Below are 21,246 nucleotides of genomic sequence, written 5' to 3' on the forward strand. Positions count from 1 at the left end.
GCTTCCTGTCACCAGCAGAAGCGTGGACGCGTGACTGGAAAGCCATGAAATGTTTCACGCAGACCTATTCATACACCCACAAGCATGGTGTTCATACTTCGAATAGGCTCCCACATGTGCATTGCGTGATGTCACAAATTTTGGCTCTATCCAGAGCTTACAGAGACCTCCTGCGCTGTGCTGCGCCGCCGGAAAGCGCATTGATGCCTGAAAGGATTCGGCAATGGAGGTAGCCATGAAAGCTAGGGCTTTCTTACTCTTGATGGTGTAGGTTACGGATTGTAGTGTTATGAATGTACCAAGTACGCAGTCTAGCGCAACGTGCAACGCAGCTACTGAGCCTTGTTCGGGGCTCTGTGAAGTTTTCTCAAAGCACCAGGCGCTAGTGCGACCATTGTATTTCGCAGCCGTCAATAACTGTGGGTAGATACCTTGACTGGTGACATAGCGGCAATACCAAGCGATTTCCGACAGTGTGGTAAGGTACGAATAAATTTTGGGCTTGACTAACAGATGACCGACTATCAGTTGGTGGAAGGGTGTGTATGTGGCTGATGGCGGTTTGAGTCGCCGCCAGCGGCATTCTTGGTGGGTGGTGGGATTTTGGGCATTGAAACCGGTGGGCACGCACGGGCTGCCACTGAAGGGATGGTCACGCGGCGATAGTATGTACACTACTACAATCAGTATCATTACTCGCTCAAGTGCCGTGAAAGTCACTGATCATGAATACTCACAGATGAGTGAACATTCATAGGAGACGATGGGCAAATCCGCCTGCAGCATCCTTGAGTCGCAGTCCGTCGATGAGTAAGATGCACAAGTAGCGACTGAAGTTTCGAAGGGTCATCATCCCCATGGAGGAAGATCTTCGGACAATTCGCTTGCAACTAGGGCTATGCCCTATCCGAATTGCGCCGCCTGCAGGCAGGTAGTATCCGGCTCGTCTGAATAGCTGTCATTTCCTCACATGGATTCGGTGTCTCATTTCGACCGGAGTAAGGTTCGTGGCTCATCCGCCACACTGCACATGAGGCAGGGTGAGGCAGAGCCGCCTACAGCGACTCGTGGATCACACGCCCATATATATTGTGATCACCAAACCTGCACGAAATCGAACCACTCGAGGAACAGTTCTCAAGGTATACTCGCTCCCGCGTCTTTGAAAGCGATAAACACCTTTTTCGACCCTTCTATTTTCCCTGTGTTGGCTCAACATGTACCGTAGAGCCACTTTTGACGCATTTCAACGTGGAAGCCAGAACAGCCAGAACGCCAACAACAACCACGCCAATAATCCGACTAATTACCAGTTGTACGTGTACACCCAGACCCTGGTCATCAACCGCCTTTCGTTGTCGAGAAGCTCTACTTTTGCAGAAGTGGCTGCCAAAGCCACAGGCGCTGCACGTACACAGCTAGTGGTGGAAGAACCGAAGTGTCCCATGCCCAGTTTGAGAAGAACGATGATGTTCCTTGCAATCGCTCTATCGACAGCTGCCATAGTTCTTTATTTCGCATTCTGACCCTCAAGACGGACTGTGCAGCTGCAGGCTGTAATCGTGAGACACCAGTGAATGCCTCGTATTCCCTATCTATCTCTTCACTGACAAAGATATATATAGATATTGCCTTAAATCGAAATTGGTGGCAAGGCTGACCAGTGGTGAGGCACCATCCGACGCTTGAGTGAGGTGGAATGAAGGACGCGCTAGTAACGCTAGTGGAAGCTCGGACCCAACGTTCAACTTTCTCGAGCCGGCGCGACTTGCGACATACGAAATCAATCGTGAAGACGTTTCGCTTCCCTTGCATATACGTCAGACATGACCACCATCGACGACCTCTTCAAAGGCACGAGCTCGGCGATAAAGCGCAAATTCGAGAACCCATCCGAATCCGACCCGACACAAGCCTACAAAACCGCGAAACTCAGCTCGAATAGCGACTCGAATAGCGACGCCAAGCGACCAGCGCATGCCTCAGTAGCGGAGGAAGACGATGACGAGGAGGCAGGACCGTCGTTACCTCCAGATTCTGGGGACGAAGAAGGCGACGATGAGGACGGCCGCTTCTTCGGTGGCGGGCTAGACGAAGATGCGAAAGATGCGATGGACTACTTGGATGCACAAGACGGGGAGGAAGTAATAGGCGAAGAAAAATACGATTCATCATGGCTGCGGAAAGCGAGTCTCAATTTCGAGAAGAAGGTCAACAAAAACGCGTCGTTGCGTGCAAAATACGAGGAAGACCCGACCAAGTTTATGGAATCGGAGGGCGACCTGGACGAGAGCATAAAGGGTCTTAGCATATTATCAGAGCACTCGGAGCTGTACGAGGAGTTTGCGAAGAGTGCAGCATCCATGAAGCTGGTGGAACTGCTGGCGCACGAAAATACGGACATCGCAATTGCCGCTATTGAGATGATCTCGGAGCTCACAGATGAAGATGTGGAGGCAGAACAAGAACAGTGGGATGCGCTGGTATCGGCATTCATGGAGGCAGACCTGCTGGGTCTCCTCATCTCCAATTTTAGTCGCTTCAACGAGAGCAACACGGAGGATGCATCGGGCGTGTACCATTCGCTCAGTGTTATCGAGAACATACTATCGCAACCTGCGAACACGGATCTAGTGGGCAAAGAGCAGAAGCTGCTAGACTGGCTGCTCGGTAGAATACAGCAGACCGAGAAGCCCACAACTCAAAACAAGCAATACGCTTCCGAGATCCTCTCTATCCTCACTCAATCATCACGGCCGAATCGCAAACGTATCATTGAAGCGAACGGCGTCGAGATATTCCTCACACAACTTGCACCATACCGGAGAATCGACCCACAGAAGGAGAGCGAGGAGGAGGAATACATGGAGAACCTTTTCAATTGCTTGACATCTCTGGTCGACGAGCCAGAGGGGAAGTTGAAGTTCATAGACGCAGAAGGTGTGGAACTGTGTCTGCTCATGGTAAGGGACGGCAAGACTAGCAAAAGCCGGTCACTCAAGGTCTTGGACCACGTCAGTGGATACGCGGAATCCGTTCCAACTGAAGAGGCGCAAACGAACGGTCATATTTCGAAAGACAACGGCAAGCAGGCTGTGGAAAGTATATCGAATACCGCAGCCCCAGTGTGCGAGAAGATCGTCGGAGCGCGAGGCCTCAAACCCATCTTCAGCGCCTTTATGAAGACTAAGAGACACGACCCTGAAACCACCGAACACATACTCGGTATCTTTGCTTCGTTACTCCGTTCATTACCCGGCAACACCGACTGCCGCTTCCGCGTTCTCGCTAAGTTCCTTGAAAAAGACTACGAGAAGGTCAACAAGCTCGTGGCTCTGCGCAGAGACTACGCTGCACGTGTCGCTGCCTTTGATGCTAGGCTCAAGGACCGGAAACGAGGGCTGTCCAAAGAAGAGCAGGACGAAATTGATGTGGAGAACATCCCGTCACGGCTTGACGAAGGCTTGTATTGCCTAGAGCGTGTGGATGCCATTCTTGCATGGCTGGTGGCTGAAGATGATGGAGCGAAGAAAGCCATCGTGAAGGCGCTGGGTGAGCGAGATGAAAGCTTGAGGGACGTGAAAAGGACATTGCAGGCACAACTAGACGGGGTGTTGGAGGTGGAATCTGCTGAGCGGGAGATGTTGGAGACTTTGGTCGCATTCCTACAGTGAGTGCGCAAGCATCTGCATCCAATTTGCTTCAAACGATTTGCGCGAGTAGACAATGTGTCATATCCGAGGCATTGCATGCGCATTGCGTCCATATCAATGCAAGGTCTAATGGACATCGTCCAAGGCAAACATGCAAGACGTAGCTCGGACAGGTTTCGAGGTTCCATAACGGCTGCTTTCGTCGTTGGGGTGAGCTAGTGTGGTGTGACGCCGCGTTGACCCAGCTGAAACGCCTACGAAGGCAGTGTCTTACTTTCCATCGATCTTGGCAGTCGTCCTCTACACCACACTTCTTGCCGAGGCGAGGCTTGTCCCATATCCTCAATACTTCACAGCAATCTTCCACCCCACACTACACGCCCTCGCCCAAATAAAGCACATCAAGCTGACTACATAACACACAAACGTGAAAGTCACAACCCCCCAATACCGCCCTCCACTCGCCTGCAGAATGCCTCCCGCAATCGGAATCCCTGTCAAAGTGCCAAAGCTCACAATCGTATAGCATGTTGCATAATACCTGCCATACACATTGGTATCACATAGCTGCCCCACGCACACCGGTGTGAGACTAATATTACTCCCGCTAGCAAATCCGAAGATTAGCGCATAGACGATGGACAGCGCTTTGATAGTGGTGTTGTCTGATGGGGAACTGGGATCGAGGATGGAGGCGGGCAGCCAGAGAGTTACGGTGGTGGCGGTGCACAGGGCCAACATGGCGACCATGCTGTTGAAGCGGCCGAGCTTATCGGCCATGATGCCGGAGCCCCAGCGGCCGAGGCAGGAGCCTGCGTTGAGGATGGCGATGAGTTGGTAGGAGAGGGCGGGGGTGAGGGAGCCGGTAGAGAGGGCGAAGGAGGTTATGTAGGTTATGGGGATGAAAAGTGCCCATTCTGGGAGAAAGTCAGAATTACATGACTCCAGCACAAAGATAAGAAGTTCATCGTACCCATGAAGTACACTCCTATAGTGACCAGTAGGAACGGTATGTTCCGGAAGATACGCAGATCAGGCATGACCGACTGACCAGGCTTGGGCGGCAATCTTGAACGAACAAGGGCCACCGACACACAACAGCAAGCTAGAATGATAAACCCCATGACCCTCGTTGCCCATGCAAACCCTACCTGCGGAAACAGCTTCTGCAAACTCAGTGGGAAAATAACTCCTCCCATACTCCCACCCATCGCTGCTATACCCGTCGCATAACCTCGCTTTTCCAGGAAAAAGTGGCTGACGGCAGCGAGAGCTGGGGTGAAGATGAGGGATGTGCCAATGCCGCCTAGCACACCAAATACGAGCATGAAGTGCCAGTACGCAGTGCAGATGCCGAGAAGGAACATGCTGAGGCACAGGCAGACGCTGCCAGCGAGGACAAGAAGGCGTGGGCCGTGAGCGTCGAAGATAGGCCCTATCTGGATGCCGCAGAAGAAGGACAAAAAGACGTACATGCCGAAGATCCAACCGATTGTGCTTTCGCTATAGTCCTTGAGCTGGTTTTCGGCAACATATGCTTGGACTGTGTTGATGTTAGCTTGTTATCTTGATTCACACCAAGGATTCGTGGAATGGGCTTGCTGTTCACCATACTGTAGCCCTCGCTACCATATCAAAGCACATTTTCTTGGAGGGTTGCAGTTTGGTCCAGCAGATTCCGATAATAATGTTGAAACATACATATCCCAATCGTGTTCATCATGCCAAAGGCTCCAATGACCCCGCAAAACGAACCCAAAACCACAAGCCATGCAGTTAGTCCGCCTTCTGGGTACGGCTCCGTTGGTGGCTCCTCCTGAACCGCATCTTTCTTCTGCGAATGCGGTGCTCCTGGTGGTGGCCCCGGTGGCTGATCCCGACTTGCGACGAGTTCCATTGTGCTCGCAGAGTCTCGACGCTGGGTTCGACCAGAGCGGCAACAAAGACTTATGTTGTGGGGGCGCTAGCGGCTATGTCTCTCCGGTCCGGGGCGAACGCCGAAAATCTGGGAGCGAGCATGCAATTCCGAATGCGCTCAACTCCGAGGGGTATAGTGGCCTTGGTGGTGGAGCACCATAGCGTTCTTTGTAGGTAATCGCAGCGCAGGGGCACAAGTGGCGGTCCATTCTGCAGATGTGGACTCATAATTTGGAGCGCACGATGATGATGGAAACAGGGTATGCTTATCTCAAAGCCGCACCATGCATGTCGAGGCGTATGGAGACCTACACAGGCCGGGTATAATCTGTCGATGTGTTAATTTGCGCAATGTCTGTTCCGACGTGGAGTCGAGTGGAGGGGCGGCGAGAGTCGAACATCGCCTTGAAGTGGGCTGACATGGGCAGGCTCTGTGTACGATTCGATTCAACTTGTGTGCGTTCAATCGTGTCTGTGGAACTTCGTCTCATCTGGCTACATTGCTTGGTAGAAGATGAGTTGTTATCAGCCAGGCGCGTCTCACTTGTGGACGCTTGGGCCACCTGTACCACAGGGTTTACTTCAATGTCAGGTTGCACCATACACCCCTTCACAGCGCTTTCCCAGGTAGACTTAGTATCCTCATATGACATACTGACAAGGCTATATGCGACACACATGATGCTGCCCTTGGCAGGCATTAGCGTTGCGCAGGCGAGGAAAAGCAGCTGGCGAGACAACAAATAGAGTACCATAGGTAGTAGTGTTAGTAGTAGTAGTAGTAGTATTCAACGTCTATATAACCTCCCGGGGGGATATGAGACGCGCCGAGCACCTGTTGGTGAGGGCGTATCTTGCTGCTGTCCCTCTCCGTTTAGGGGCAAATCAGCTTGTCTTCTGTGACTGGTGGGTCATAATGAAATGTACAAAGAGTGTTTATACATACAAGGGCAGCTTAGGCTGCCCGAACCTGTGTCGTTAGACAATGAAAAGAGCTATTGTGAGGGGCACTGTATAGAATCATGGAAGATTTGGGGTACAACTCCGCCTGGTATACAAACAATGGATACTGGAGGTTTACCTGGTGTATTTTTCTCTACAGTGTATGTCACAGTGGTGAGCTTGCTCATCCGCTCATTGCATTTGTGCGCCTACCCCAAAAGACTCTCTCCAATACGATGAAGCTAGTGTGGCCTCGGCTTTGTGTACTTGAGCCTCGATTCGACACATAGTATATAGCGTGTCAATACTCAAGCCGAGCCTACACAAGTGCTCCATCCCCACTGCCTCGAAGGACTTTCTGAGCGATATCAATGCTTGGAGCTCAACCACGTTAGTTCGGAGAGCAAGCGCATCCTTACGGTGAGCGCACGAGCCTGCGGTGAGAGGGTGGATTTCAACTCGATGAAGGTGAATGCACGTACCACTTTCGCCGATAGCGCGTTTGCAAACGGGCATACTTTCTCCAAGGTAACTCTCTTTTGTCACGGACCTCTTGCCCCTCTTCTTGACCACCCACACACTTGCTACAGCAGATCTTATCGCATTTGCATAGCACAGCTACCACAATCAAAAATTCAAACTACTTCTACTTTCTCTACTCACTCAATCTATCCAAGATGAGTCCCTCCATTCTCAAGCCTACGTGGCCGCTCAAAAAAGTTCTCCCTCAAGAGGACTCCCGCCCTCATAAAACGGGATATTCTGTGTCTGTTCAGCAGCAAAGCGCGCACAGAGAAGCGTGCGGATGAAGACCAACAACGCGCGCGTTTGGAGATGAAGCCGTGTGCTGAAGTCCTCGCAGTCAGCACCACTCCAGCTCGAGAGCAGGTGCCACAGACTCCCGTTCGCTCTCCGATTGCACCCACCGCCTCACCCAAGACCATTGAACCATGGTCAGCCTCCAAGGACACTACCAACACGGCGACCTTCGACTCCGGCTCAAGCCCAATCACTCCGCCATCCACCGCCACCACAGGGTACAGCACTAGCCTTCCCACTACCTACGGTGCCGCTATGGCTTTCTTCGACTATTGGTACAAACAACAGCACCCGAACATCAGCATTCCCGAATCAGAGCGCAACCTGTTTCGCGGCGTCATCATCACCCTCGCTATTGCATTGCTCAACTGCTTCGAGGAGCCCATATACTCTTCGCTGATTGGTTTTCGACCTGAAGAAGTCCGCGTACCTTATTCACGGCGTGCGCTCGAGCAGATTCTCGCTTCCCTCACCGATGACCGTATCGATGCTCAACGCCTCGCAGAAAACCTTCTCTCTGTCACCGGTCCCGATCTTCTGGGCAGCCTTTCACCCCGCGAATTCATGACGCGCATTGGGTACGCAAAGACCCGGATCACCGATCACGAATCGTATGCTCTTCACGATGGGTTCCATCGACTCCTGAGCGAAGATCGCCAACTTTGTTAGATTCACTGCGTATCTGGATATATGGCGGCTTCGCACACATATGGTCTCATTGTATCTCGATCGGCAACAGTCTAACGGAACAAGATGCAAAACACCTGGTACAAACCGCCAATAGGCCAGACCCAAAGTAGACGCTCGAAAAACGTCAACGGTCTCATATTGGCCTCCTCTGTCTCCTCTTTGCTTTTGGGTGGATCACGACGGATCTTGTCCCACACAGTCGGCAATGTCTCTGCGTGCCACTTCTTTCGCGCATCCTCGTATCGCTTGCGATCGTACAAATCCCAGAACTCATCTTCTGTGTAGAAAGACGCCGCGTAGATCAGCTTCATTCCGCGCAGCTCCTTCAGTCGCTCTTCCAACCTACGATTAATCTTATTGAAAGCCTCAGGCTCGCCGTCGCATGCGCCCCAAACACCCCAATCCATGAACAGCCTGCCTCTCTTCTGCGGTACACCTGCGGGCTGTTCTCCGGGCTTTGTTTTCCAGAACGGATGTCCCCAAACCTCGCTATCGTCGGCCAGCTTCCTCACCGGCGTGCACCACATTGGCCAAATTCCCAGTTCTTCGTCCACGTAATCGACCCACTCCTTCGAAGTCTCGACTGGGAGAATAAGATCCTGTATGATCGCAAAGTCTGCTGAACCCGTTGATAACTGTGCTTTGTATATGCCGCGAGCATTGCACAGCTTGTCGAACAGGGCACGGGTAATGCGATTGCTTGGGACACCGAAGTACGCCAGCATAGTCTCGCCTCCCCAGAATGCCCCCCGATCCCAACGGAAGAGGTAGCTCCGCAGCGGAACGATTTCGCTGTGGCCTGATGGAACATCTTTGGTGTGACGATAGCACCACTCATCCAGTGGCCGATCGAAACGCTGCTTGGGGTAACTCTTAGCTTCGGTAGACTTCGAGTTGATATGACGAGCGTATACAACGACACCATGCGTCTGGTTATACACCACTCCATCGATATAATCGTAATCCGGATTAAGCTTGTCGCAGAGTTCGGCCATCCGATCGATGGTTCCCTTCACGCTGTCCTTCTTCTCGTACGTTACCAGTACACTGTCCTCGGCTTCTCTCAACCGCATCTTCACCAGTGTCACCACACCAAGCGTACCCAGACTACATCGCGCTGCATCGAACAGGTCGGCATTTGCCCCTCCTTTAACCGCGCGCACGACGTCGCCATTGCCCAGGATCAGCTCTACCTCCAGGACGCAGGCATCGAAAAGCCCTTCCTCCCAGCACATGCTCTCGCCGCTTGCACCGCTGAAGCCGCCGCCTACAGTGACATCGGGGAAGTCCATCAAGGTCGTCGGCATGAAGCCAACCTTTTGCGCCTCGTGGAGGATGTCACCGAGCTTGACGTTCGACTCGACGATCGCATACTTTCCAGCAACATTGATGCTGAGAATATGGTTCAGGTGCGTGGTAAAGAGTTGCGGGGTCCCGGGTGGGCGCATACGGGTGGCGTGCGTGGAGCCATGATTGATGCGAAAAGGAATGTGAGCCTTGTGAAAGGCTGCGACTTCTTTGGACAGAGATTGCACAGCTTTCTCGTGATGCTCGAAGGTGTAGGGTGACATGGTGAATCGCTGGTGCAGTCGATGTACTGCACTGAAGTTTTCAGAAGGCTGCGGAGCGTTCTGACCGCGCCAATTTGAGCATATATACCTATGGTAACCTCCGTAACCAACTACACGTTAATATTGTACCTCTCGCTTTCCTATGCGCATATTTCGGAAGCGTGCTAAGATTTATGGGGCGCCTCTCAGAGAACAATATCAAGCCTCGCTTGCGCCGTGAGGATGGTGTTGCGACGCGTATTTCTTTGTTCATCTCGCGCCTCCCCTACACTATCGGCCGGGAAAAGGTACCACATCGCTGTCAGCTTGCTCTAAGAGTAAAACATCCGGGACTAATCGTCCACAAAGACAAAGCCACGGTTTCCTGTCGAGCGTTCATCTATTGTGAGCCTCTATGCACATAGCTTGCATTCCCGAAACGCCCTGTAGAATTACTCAAGAATTGCTGATTTTCAAGTGCCACTTCGTCCTTGTGATCCATAGGTCAATTGCATAAGTCCTCAGATCAATGTCACATTGAACATTCACTTACTTAAGTCTGATGTTACTGATTGCGCATAATGCCGAGAATGACATTGCATAATATATCTGTTCTTCAAGGAAACATTCAATCACATCGTCACAATCGATAACAGTGCCATGCATTGAGCTCACTTGACGGTGGAGCATCCTATGAAAGTTTATTGGCTTACCTTATGTATGGCCCTCATCAATCCCAGTGATTGCGTGTTTTGTAGTGTCTTCGAAAGTCAACATGGCCTTAACGGACAGTGCTCATCTAATCTTCATATTGATTGTTCTGGCCATTAGTGTAACATGCATCATTTCAGATCCTTCGTCCAGGATTAGTACTGTTATGAGCGATCAAAACTGTCGGAGGTCCTTGGTACTTTACTGCTTAAACTGCTTGACCTGCTTGTCTGTCACTCTAATTTACCTTCATCAGCCCTGTCTTCGTAACTTTCATGTACTGAATCAGCCACGAATGGGCTCGAGTCGTCTCAATGCTTTTACTTGAGATATCGCTATTAATCTCCTGCGTCAATCTAAACACAGTCGATCGGCTGGGGAATGTCATCGCAAATTCACCACTCACGCCCGAATATGTGAGGTATCAAACACTGTCGGTTCAACAATGTATCCTCACTCTTCACACGCGTTGACATCCAACGGTGCTTCTAGTTAAGCAAGGCGGCCTTCTGTAGTATATATAATAGCTCAATATCCACGGACTTACTTCGCCAGAACAGCACGTACAGTAGATCGCGAATACAGCAAGTGAGCAAGTCAGCAAATCGGCCATCTACATCGATCAAATCACCCCCACAACACATCATCAACCCTACAAAATAACAACGTCAATCCTCGATACAATGGCAATCATAAAGCTGAGCGGACCTGTCAATTTTATCTCCAAGCCGAAGTTCAAGTGCTGCGCATGCGGTGCCAGCGCTCAATACATACCAATGTTTAGCTGTCCCAACTGCGGGCACGATTTATGCGGGGATTGTCACTCAGAAACGGGTGTCGGACGTTGAGGCCGCTTGAGGAAGGAACAGCGTGCGAAGAGGTTACCGGCGTCCCTCATATAGGGCCTTGAATTTATTTGTTTTTTACCTGGTCTCAGACTGGATTTATCTTTCCAGTTCTAATTTCTTGAGGTTCAGAATCTAGCAGTCTGCATAGTATTTTAAAACATCTGGCGTTCACGGCTAGGGCTTTAGGTGTTTTACAAGATTGGAAGTACGATCGAGTGATTTTTGCTATTGATTCATTGATTACACTGCGAACCGTGATGTGTCTTTCGCCATCGGCGCTCAGCAAACAAGCAAGGATTCCGTGATCAAGGCTTATTTCATCTGCCTTCGTCAATGCTGTGATATGAAACGGAAATTTCTGATACTGTCCTTTTAACTCTCTGATACTATCCTATGAATTCTCTAACTTCATATTTGCACTTGAACGCCCTTTGACCTTACTGTTCAGAATTCGCGTAATCGAACTTTAGCAAACAGGTTTTAATTACGCCCGAAACATATCATGCATCGCTGTTGGAAGGAAGTAACTGATGGCACCTAAGCGAACAGAGTGCATCAACGACGCTGAGACAGTACAGAATGTGAATATGTAGCATCTTGAATTGCAGATCATGTCACACATTCATTGATTGGTGTGTCTACACAACGGAATCCGTTTGAATGCGCAAACTTAACAAAGACATGTCTACCAAGCTCTCGATAGATGCCTCTGTGATTCTTGATATCGACAAGCTGGCATCCTCATGCGTAAAACAATACGTACCATCCGCATCCTCGGGCTCGTCTTCGATGGCTTCGCAACTCAGACTCCACTGCCCCAGACCGTCAAAGAGCTCGAAGTGTTGGTTCGTGCAAAGAATAAGCCCTGCACCTGCGACGCATGCAACTCCAGGAGCCATGCAATATTCAAGTGCATTCGCTGGCCACACTTCACCATTGCCCTTCACTCGCACCTCACCACCAATTGCTTCGGCAACACCGTCTTCGTACCTCCCAAGCTCTCCTCCCGCGCAGCATGGCCAGCAGAAGGCACGTCTCTCGTTCGTAGCGTGATTGCCTACTTTGACCGACCACTACGCAAACTAAATGATGAGCAGCTCGCAGCAAGAGCTACCCTCGTCGCATGGCGCAACCGCCGCTGGCCAGATGTCCTCACTACCTACGCTAAACCCAACGGTCGTGCACTCCTGCCCACCCACGAAATGCAGCATCTCTGGCAAACCATCAACATCCTCTTCTTCGGCGGACCCATCCCAGGCATATCCTTCCGCTGGAAGAAGATCAAACATAGCGTCCTAGGCCGCACAACCACCTCCCTCTCTGGCAACCCAGTCATTAGCATGCATCCCGCCCGCACAGCGCACGACTTCGGCGACTACGCCATTTTAGACTTCCTGTCTACGCTCGTGCACGAAATCATACACGCGTTCTTGCAGTACTATCCGTGCTGGTTGTGTCGCTCTTGGGCTAGGGATTACACTGCGGGGGGGCATGGAAGGCTTTTCCAGATACTGGCGAGGAAGATGGAGGAGGTATTTCCTAGGTTACTGGGTGTGCCGGTGAGGTTGGGGCGGTTTGAGAGTTTGTTGGGCGATTTGGGGGTTAGGGAGAGGGAGGGAGGTTGAAGGGGAAGATTCCGAGCTCGTGTGATTTGGAGAGGTGGGGACTAGTGGATGTGGATACAGATGTGAAGAACGCGGATGTGAATAAATTGATAAGAGGGTGTGTGCTGGCGGGGAGGTCTGATTAGCTGCTCCACAACTCGGTGACTTGGGCGAGGTTTGTCGTCTAAACGTTTAAAAGGACATGTCCCCTCGCAATCACAAAGCTGCCCTCTAGTCTACGGGACATAGCGCATGCGCACCATACACAGCCATAATTCCACGGCGGCAAAGACGCCTCCTTACCGCGCTCTCGGTTCGTCAGGACTACTGTACTCCGAAGCTCACCAAACCTGGTTCCTGGTATAATCATACCACTTCACCACCTGAACGGAGAGATACATCTCACCTCGGCTAACACCATGCCTATTCGGCCCACCCCGACCGCGACCTGCCCGAGCTTCACCCATGAATCGCCCTACCCTAGCTCAGAGCCGCATCGCACACGCCGATCACCTCGGCACCCATCACTAGACACCAAGCTCCCACCCTCCTCCCGCCATCTCCCAACAGAAAACGCTCGCGCTGAGTGGCGCAACGTTCGCCGCATTTTCCACGTGTTGCCACGGGTCCTCGCCGACATTCCCGCCGGGATGTCCGTCACCACGCCTGCCAGTCATCCCGGCGATGCATCCGCGCTTTCTAGAAGGCCGTGCAGCGTGTTCCACGTCAGACGCAGCAGAGGACATGGTTCAGGCGCGGTAGCGAGACAACGAGGCACGGCAACACGTCGGCACCTGCGCGGCGGCCCTTCCACGGTCGATGAATCAAGATTCCGTCAGAGTAAAGGGTCTTGGGAGGTCGGCTGGACAGCCGTGCGTACGTCATCGTGCACTTGAGTCGATGTTGCCGATGGAGTTGCTGAATGCGTTGCGTTTGCGGCTGAGGTGCCATGGGTGAAGGGAGGAGGGGCGTCGGAATGACGCTGGCGATAAGAAGGCTGGCGCAGAGCGGAATGTGGAGATGAGAGTACCGCAAGTGATGGAGTGCGGAGAGAACTCCAGATATAGTGGTACGTGGTACTGGGACCGGCGCCCGTCCTGTACCAGTGACGACATTTCTGTAGCATTCCGGCATCATCGGTCGTTGTTACTGCTTCCAGTGCTTCGTGTGAACAGGCGATTGCACGAGTCAAGTAGCATTCACATGTTCACGACGTAAAGTCACTGAGAACAGAGTCGTTTGACGTATGATGTCTAGCGATGAAACGCTAGTATAGTTATGAACGTACCAAAACACTAACAAGTCTACCCTCTCTAAGTAGGTGATGCAACAGTGCTAAACCAGCAATATACCCAAGAAATTGTAGCGACGAGCTGCACTTAAGCGTGTCTCGTACCAAACTTTTGATCATTGAAAAGACGACACCACCAGCGGTCTATTGAAAACAGACGATTAGAAGGGATATAACGGTCGCGCGATAAAAGAAAGTAAAGAACCACTCATAACACCTCTAAGATGCACATCAGATCGTCATACCAGCGCTGTGGCTGGTCAAATGAGAGGCAGCTCCAGGAATGTACACGAATGGTAAAAGGTCATGCAGGTGCCATATCCAAGTGTGCAGCTTCGTTGCTGTTCTTGTAAGGTCATCGTAAGCAACCTCGAGGAACGCCGAGCCGTATGCAAGGAAGTGATGTCGCTCGTAACTTTTGTGTGAATGCCGATACGCCAGGTGAAATCCGAGTCAAGTGAACCAGTTCCGATCTAGAAGTGAAAGAACGCCATGAAGATGTCGGATTCGACCAGGGGGTATCAGGTGAGATGAGTGCCGAAGTCGAACGGTACGCGATGCTGTAGAAAATAATGCTGCAGGACAAGACTAGAACATGGAATTGTCCATGCCCGTCATACCAGCGCCGGCGACGTTGGCACCGACGTTTAACCCTTGCAATGATGGCAGTTGGCTGAACTGGGCACCCAACAGCTCCGGATTGCACTTTGGCGAGTGGGCACGGTGGTACTTGAGGCCGTTGAGGTTCTTATATCGCTTGCCGCACATCTCGCATCGGTAAGGTTTCTCCTTTTCCATGCCAACAGTGCCGGGGTACGGTATCGAGGTGAGAGGGTCGACGATCGAGAAGGTGCCGTCCTCGTTCTCCTTCAGCTGCTGGTTCTGATGGCCGTGCTGCGGTTGCGTTAGTACAGAGGGGTGATGTGAAGGGGAAATGTGAGCTTACCTGTTTGTGGTATTTGAGACCATTCTGGTTCTTGTACGCCTTCTCACAGCCAATGACTGGGCACCTGAAAGGCTTCACCTCTTCAGGGAACGGGAACTGTGGTACGTTCGCTCCGTTCATGAGAGCCTGTTCCCTCAGTCTCTTCGCAAGATCGGTCTGGTCGCCATTGCTCATCTGGTAGTTCTTAAACGCTGCCTGCAGTTGTTGCTGACTGAGGCCGGAGCCTTGTTTGCTGAAGAGGCGCTTTCCTGGCTGGTCGATGGTGCCGTCGAAACCGGGCATGCCAGTGTTGAAGCCAGTGCTGCCGAAACCCATGTCCATGCCTGGAATTCCCATCATTGGTTGGTTGAAGCCGTTGAGGAAGTCCATGTCCAGCTCCGCTGGAGTGCTGGGATGTGAAGACTCTGGCGATGTGAGGTTGTGCGTCATGGGTACAGTGCCGAGTGTGGGCGTATTGACCGAGGAGACGGTAGGATTGTTGGGAAGGTTGTACTGTTGTGAGGCAGCAGGAGTGGTAGGCGTGGATGTGCGCAAACCTTGGTGGTTCTGCATGGTGTTTGCCATATTGATATTGAGTGGTTGCAGCTGGGCCTGGTTCTGGTTGAACTGCGACTGCTGGCTGGAGAAGCCGGTGGGCGCCTCTTCTATAGTGGCAAGGCCGTCGCCTATGTCATCCATGTCCATGTCCATGTTGTCGTCCATATCTTGCACCGTTGACAGGTTCGTTCGGCTGAAGCCATCCGATCCTAGCCGGTTGGAGCGGAAGCCGCCGACCGAGCCTGACCGGGGATGGAAGCCGAACTGGGTGTTTGTGGCTGGCTCGCCTTGTGTCTGTGTCTGACCGGGCGTAATACCGGCGCTCGAGGCACCAGTGGTGGGCGGAAGACCACCCTGCCCAGCCTGGGAGGTTCGCGAGGGCGGTGCGCCAGCGTGTACCTCTTCGAAATGTTGTAGCAGGTCGTGCAGCGAAGCGAGCGTCAAGCCGCAGCAGGCAAAATCTTTCATGAAGTTGGCCTCCAACTTAGGGAGGTACGACGAGGAGTGATAGGAAGGCGACTGGTTGTTGAATGCGGCGGGCGAGGTGCCGGTCATGAGGATGCTGGGATCATTAGCATTGCGTTCAGCCGAGCGCTGACAGGCTGGTGTTGCCTTGAAGATATGGGTGAGCACTTACTCATCGCGGATCCATGAGCCGACGGAGACGCCGCCCCAGCTGAGGCCGTTCACGAGGCTGTTCATGGCGTTGCTCTCGCGGCGCGGCCTGTCCTTCATCGAGATGGGACGGGCGCCGCTGCCGTAGAAGGAGCCGCCGAGCCCGCTAATGGAGTCATTGCGGGCACTGAGGCTGGGACGCTGGAATTCGTGGCCATTATGGTGGTTGGAAGGTGCGACGTCGTTGCGGTTCGCGCCTGCCTCGCGCAGGGCAGATGTGAGGTTGGACGTCTGGTTCTGCGGGGAATTCGACCCGAAGCGCGGGGGCGTCGCGATGTCGATAGGCGAGGCTGCTTGTGCCATGTCTCGCAAATGTGTGTGCTGTGGCGGGCTGCTTGGGAACAGCGGGAAGCTGCAGTCGCCCGGGTCTTCGAACAAGAGGTCGGGCTCGAGCTGCAGGTCGCAGGGAACAAGCTCGTGGGGCTTGCGGTGCCAGGAGAATAAGAGCGGGTCGTCCTTGCGGAGGCGGGCGAAAAAGGGCTCTGCGACGGAGTGCTCGACGGGGGTGCTGATGGGAGTGCTCTCTGCGGTGGATTCGCGCCCTCGGTCGCTGGCGAGGGGAGAGTGGCAGAGAGGCGGTGGCGTCGAGGACTCCAGCTTCACGGCGGACGGGGTGTTGCGTAAATATGTGGGTTGGGGCCGGGCTGGCGGTTGTGCGGTCTGGATGACTGTGCAGGGGCAGAGAAGGCTGTTGGCCAGTAGTGCTACGGTTGCTGGGCTTCGGACAGTGGGCTGCCGGATCGCGGGCGCAGGACGGGATATAAAGGTTTCGAAAGCAGCGGTGACGCGCTGCAAGAGTGCACCTGGGATCCAATCACGGCTGGGAGGACTAGCGCCTTCGGCCGGTCAAATGAATGCTGCCACTTTGACGACGGGCGGGCGATCTCGTTGCGATGATGCGCGGGCGATGGTCGCGGAAATGGTTCGGCAGCGCAGCGGACGGATGCTAGCAATGGCTGCACTCGGTACGCGGCGGCGTCAGGATTGCGTGATGGATGAGGATAGTGTGTATGTTTGCAGGCGGCCAGGAGAGATGGCGCATTATTATTTATTATCATCGCAGCGGCGGCTGGCGCCCACCCACACCTGCCCCTACCACGACTAGCAGATGCTGGGTAGGGCAGACGAGCTGCCCGCGCTAAACGAGAGCCTACCTTGGCCGCTGCTGCACCCCTACAGCACCGCGCCAGACACGCCTTGGCTCGCCGCCGTTGTGCCCGTGGTGAGCACCAGCAGCACGCGCAGCAGCAGTAGCCCTTCGTCGCCGTCGCCGTCCACCTTGCGCGGCTCTTGTTCTAGCTGCTCTTCTAGAAGCCCTTCTGCGCCTCCCTTCGGCGTCCCCACGTGGCGGGGATGCGCCTGCCTGCCATCCATTGAACCGTGGCACCTCTGCGCAACGCCACCTCGAGACCCGAGCCTCCAGCGCGACCACCCACCCCTTATGCCTCGGGCCCTTCGACCTCTTCCGACACGTCCCTTCGAACACGTCGTCGCGAGGCTGCTGCGCGTCTATTATTGACCGAGGCCCCTGGCGCAGCCATCTCGTCTGCTTCACCTGCCCATAGCGCCCGACGCCAAGCAGCTTCTTGCTAAGCCGCACCTTCTCTGCGCGGATCGTCCTACTGCGCTGCCCTTGGAGCCGTCATTCTCGTCTCCGCCAGCGATTCCGCCAGCATGAGGTCGGCGGATTGCGGCGGCGCATTACTGGTTCAGTCCATTCCGGATCTGCACCCTCGGCACTACATCCACTTTAAGTTCGCGCCGTCTTTCCTCCGCAGCAGGCTTGTGGCTGCAATTAGCCTGCGTACACAGACACGTACACCAGCCATGTCTAATTTCCAGCTATAGGGCCACAAGTGCCAGGACCTATCGCTGCCGCTTTGCCTGACACTTGGTGTAGACAAGTCCTCGGGTAAAGGCATTCAGTGGTATGAATGATCGTCGCCGAGGTCGCGGCTTTCTTGCTGAAGGAAGCGAAGGAAGCGCTGTCTTGCATGCCCCCACCATACAAGGACAAACCGGGGGCGGGACTTGGCTTACATGCATGAACGTCAGACTTGCTCGTCACAAACTGCGCCGTAATCACGGTGACTCCAGACTTCGGCCTATCACGGCCCAAATCAAATCATACCGCTGAAATCACATCACAAGGGCAGACTGCGCACTCGGTCACTGCCTAGACACACCACTTCACGAAGCGAGCCACCGCCATCCTGGCAGGTCTGTTGCTACCAACTGCTTTTGCTTGTCCTGAACCATCAAGTTTGGCGTGGGGATATCAAAGCAAGTCGTCTAGACTCGCACTTACGATTCGTTGGTTTCGATACTATGGAACGCCGTTGCAGCTAAAGAGCGCCCGGCAGACTTTCTACCACTGCCATTGGCCATCCGCCTTCAAGTAGCCCCCATGCTCTGAGTCCCTCTCGCCGTTCAGTATACCCACCATGGGTCTCGCCCCCTCGCTAGTCGGCTTCGCTCCGTTCTCCAGCTTGTTGTAGGGGCCCAGATTGCTTACCGTGAAGCCAGGACAAAACAAGAATATCTTCCATCCTTTAGGACCATACTCGACGGCCTGGCAAGCACTCGCCATATTGAGGGCAGCCTTGCTTACGCGGTACTGGTCAGCCTTTAATGCATAGTACTCATTATTCGGGTCGAGGCGAAGTCCAACGGATCCTCCGCCAGAAGAGACATTGATGATTCGTGGGGTTTGGTTCGACTTCTCAAGCAACGGAGCAAATGCCTCGACGGTCGCGTGAGGACCAGCAACATTGGTGCGGAAGACCTCGTTCAATTTCTGGAAAGTGGTCCCCGGCGCATCGGCAATCGCAGCATTGTTGACGAGAGCATCCAGCCTGATCGAATCAGTGGCCTTCTTACCGAGTGTGGCACGCAACCTACCGCCCATATTTAGCTTCCACCTCCTTAGCCGTTGTAGTCACAGAGTCTTCATCGGTGACATCGATATGCACCAACTCAACGGTACCAGGCAGGCCGCGAGACTGAAGTTCCTTTATGGCAGCTTCGCCCTTCTCGAGGGAGCGACTGCCAAGCAGAACATGTTTGGATGCGTCACTGAGCAGCTGCGCAGCCAATTCGAAACCAATGCCGCCGTTTGCTGCATATCGAGTTAATTTCATCTCAGCTCAAAATCTCAAGCTATGGTCGTGCTCTTACCGCCAGTGATCAAGGTGATGGTTTTGTTGTTAGTCATTGCGGTCCTCGGTTCAGATTACTATGATTTAACAGAGACTTAACAAAGGCACATGCACCTTATATACATTAAAACTATCCCAGCCATCGCTCAACTGAACATTGAAGAGATACGCTATATCGAGGTTAACACGGAGATAGAGGACTATTTCCACTTATTGATCATTAGGGCGGATGTTCTCCCAGCACGCTTTCTCAACACTCACCAGTCAAGAGCAAACAATGACCTCTCCGGTTCGCGAAGACTCTTAGGCGAACGAATCTCGAAGCAGATATTGACAATGCTTGCATCCTCTGGCTTTCCCTTTCGCGGAGGTAAACGGGTAATCGCCCTCCTTGCCAACCACACGCATCATGCGAAGTGCACTACCTTCAACGGATTTTGGAGATAACGGATGTTGAGCGCTCCCGTTATCCAACAAGGAGCTCATGAAGTATCTCGTCTCCTCCTGCACCAGATACCCTCAAGCGTGCTTTGGTGTCTGATAGTTGCGTCTATTCCATCCCTGTGTACATCTCAGCACGACGCGGCGGTCGATCGCTCCCACGTTTTTGTCATACCCCTACGCAACCAAATCCTCGGCACACCAACACTGATCCTTGTCCGCAACATGTACAGTAAGCCACCGTTTCATCGGCGTAACGGGTCGTTACATTACTAAATCCCTGCGCCCAGCTCAGAGACGCGGTAGACGTACACAAACGTGTTGGTTCCGAAACAGCTGATTACATTTCTTTGACTTTGGTAAGAGCATGCGAAGTGCGAACGGGCGGACGTCGCGTCTCGGAGCTGCAGCCGAGAACGCTGACCAGATCCGATAGCGGCTTCGGGTGGCGCCCGTCAAGCGTATGCGGCCTAGCGGAGTGAGCTAGGGCTGGAAACCGTTCGCACGAGTGGCACAATTTTGCAACAAACAATACCCTTCTGACAAGAAAGTTCGGTCGTTCGGCGTTCAGAAACCTGACCGGCGAGGTTAGCTGTTTCTGCTTCACGGACGTGTTGGCCTGCCTCACGACGTTACGCCCGGGTAAGAGTACATCCACTTCCGCAGGCACGATCCCAGAATGACTGCCCGGTGCAGCAGGTCACGCGAACAAAACGTACCCTATTCGGAGATCAGGGACCACGCTACTTGTTCAGGCTAGTGATGACACGCTCACCGCCTGCCATCCAATAATTTGACCAATAGCTTGCCGGTTGTGGCGGCAGGTGAGGCTTTGGGTAGGGCGGTCCCAGGTCTACAATACACCTGCGACACCAAAGCTGTTGGCCGTGGTCGCCATCGTAACGAGACCCATCTTTCTTGTCTAGTCTGGGGTTTCGTGGCCCGAGCGATTGGACACTCGGGCCTGACACTAAGGACTCGGAGACAAGACGGGCCTCAACATTCAGAACTAGACGGTGTTCTGAGCTCAAGGACTTTTGTGCCACCACAAGCTACGACTGCAGCGCGGAAACGCGTGTCAGGACCCTGGGCACGCGAAGATCCACGTGCGAAATCTGACGGCCGCAGCACCGCAAGGTTTGTTCCTGCAGCTCGGCTCGAATGAGGCTGGTCACCAGATGAGCCGCAGCTTAGGTTCGCCAATGTACCGTGCTCTTGCATCGTCGAGATGGAGCGTAATTACTCACTTCCTTAATAATCGACGCATGTGATGAGAAATGAGACTGGAGCAAGTCTGTGTGCCAAGCTCACCTTGCACGTGTGCTATTGGATGTCATTGGTTCAGTAGTCTGTAAGCCATCGGGAGCCTCGATGCTTTTAGTTATCCACCTCCACATATTGATTGATGAGCTCCACGCTCTGCGCGTTCTCTGCGCGTTCTGTGGCACAGTCTCCATCTCGAGT

At 53.3% G+C, this 21,246-nt stretch overlaps 7 protein-coding genes across 7 annotated transcripts; 3 read left to right on the forward strand and 4 right to left on the reverse strand.

Annotated features, from left to right (window-relative positions):
- Positions 1 to 1,826: 1,826 nt before the first annotated feature.
- Positions 1,827 to 3,674, forward strand: N0V89_002936 (uncharacterized protein; the record flags this gene model as incomplete). Its single annotated transcript, XM_056211740.1, has 1 exon — positions 1,827 to 3,674. One exon carries the CDS (start codon positions 1,827 to 1,829, stop codon positions 3,672 to 3,674), a length of 1,848 nt encoding a protein of 615 aa, XP_056075213.1.
- A 352-nt stretch (positions 3,675 to 4,026) lies between these two features.
- Positions 4,027 to 5,550, reverse strand: N0V89_002937 (uncharacterized protein; the record flags this gene model as incomplete). Its single annotated transcript, XM_056211741.1, has 4 exons — positions 4,027 to 4,063; positions 4,234 to 4,570; positions 4,627 to 5,196; positions 5,355 to 5,550. 4 exons carry the CDS (start codon positions 5,548 to 5,550, stop codon positions 4,027 to 4,029), a joined length of 1,140 nt encoding a protein of 379 aa, XP_056075214.1.
- A 1,424-nt stretch (positions 5,551 to 6,974) lies between these two features.
- On the forward strand, positions 6,975 to 8,000 carry N0V89_002938 (uncharacterized protein; the record flags this gene model as incomplete). Its single annotated transcript, XM_056211742.1, has 2 exons — positions 6,975 to 6,980; positions 7,233 to 8,000. The coding sequence occupies 2 exons, from the start codon at positions 6,975 to 6,977 to the stop codon at positions 7,998 to 8,000; spliced, it is 774 nt and encodes a 257-aa protein (XP_056075215.1).
- Positions 8,001 to 8,071: 71 nt separating this feature from the next.
- Positions 8,072 to 9,592, reverse strand: N0V89_002939 (uncharacterized protein; the record flags this gene model as incomplete). The annotated part of the gene is made up of 1 exon (XM_056211743.1): positions 8,072 to 9,592. One exon carries the CDS (start codon positions 9,590 to 9,592, stop codon positions 8,072 to 8,074), a length of 1,521 nt encoding a protein of 506 aa, XP_056075216.1.
- Positions 9,593 to 11,873: 2,281 nt separating this feature from the next.
- N0V89_002940 (uncharacterized protein) lies at positions 11,874 to 12,755 on the forward strand (the record flags this gene model as incomplete). Its single annotated transcript, XM_056211744.1, has 2 exons — positions 11,874 to 11,975; positions 12,228 to 12,755. The coding sequence occupies 2 exons, from the start codon at positions 11,874 to 11,876 to the stop codon at positions 12,753 to 12,755; spliced, it is 630 nt and encodes a 209-aa protein (XP_056075217.1).
- A 1,858-nt stretch (positions 12,756 to 14,613) lies between these two features.
- SFP1 (Transcriptional regulator of ribosomal biogenesis proteins) lies at positions 14,614 to 16,486 on the reverse strand (the record flags this gene model as incomplete). The annotated part of the gene is made up of 3 exons (XM_056211745.1): positions 14,614 to 14,919; positions 14,972 to 16,070; positions 16,146 to 16,486. The coding sequence occupies 3 exons, from the start codon at positions 16,484 to 16,486 to the stop codon at positions 14,614 to 14,616; spliced, it is 1,746 nt and encodes a 581-aa protein (XP_056075218.1).
- A 2,065-nt stretch (positions 16,487 to 18,551) lies between these two features.
- On the reverse strand, positions 18,552 to 19,091 carry N0V89_002942 (uncharacterized protein; the record flags this gene model as incomplete). Its single annotated transcript, XM_056211746.1, has 2 exons — positions 18,552 to 18,859; positions 19,085 to 19,091. The coding sequence occupies 2 exons, from the start codon at positions 19,089 to 19,091 to the stop codon at positions 18,552 to 18,554; spliced, it is 315 nt and encodes a 104-aa protein (XP_056075219.1).
- Between the last annotated feature and the right edge of the window lie 2,155 nt (positions 19,092 to 21,246).

This window comes from Didymosphaeria variabile, assembly GCF_027946475.1.
Source record: "Didymosphaeria variabile strain IMI 356815 chromosome Unknown scaffold_2, whole genome shotgun sequence".
Classification (NCBI taxonomy): Eukaryota; Fungi; Ascomycota; class Dothideomycetes; order Pleosporales; family Didymosphaeriaceae; genus Didymosphaeria; species Didymosphaeria variabile.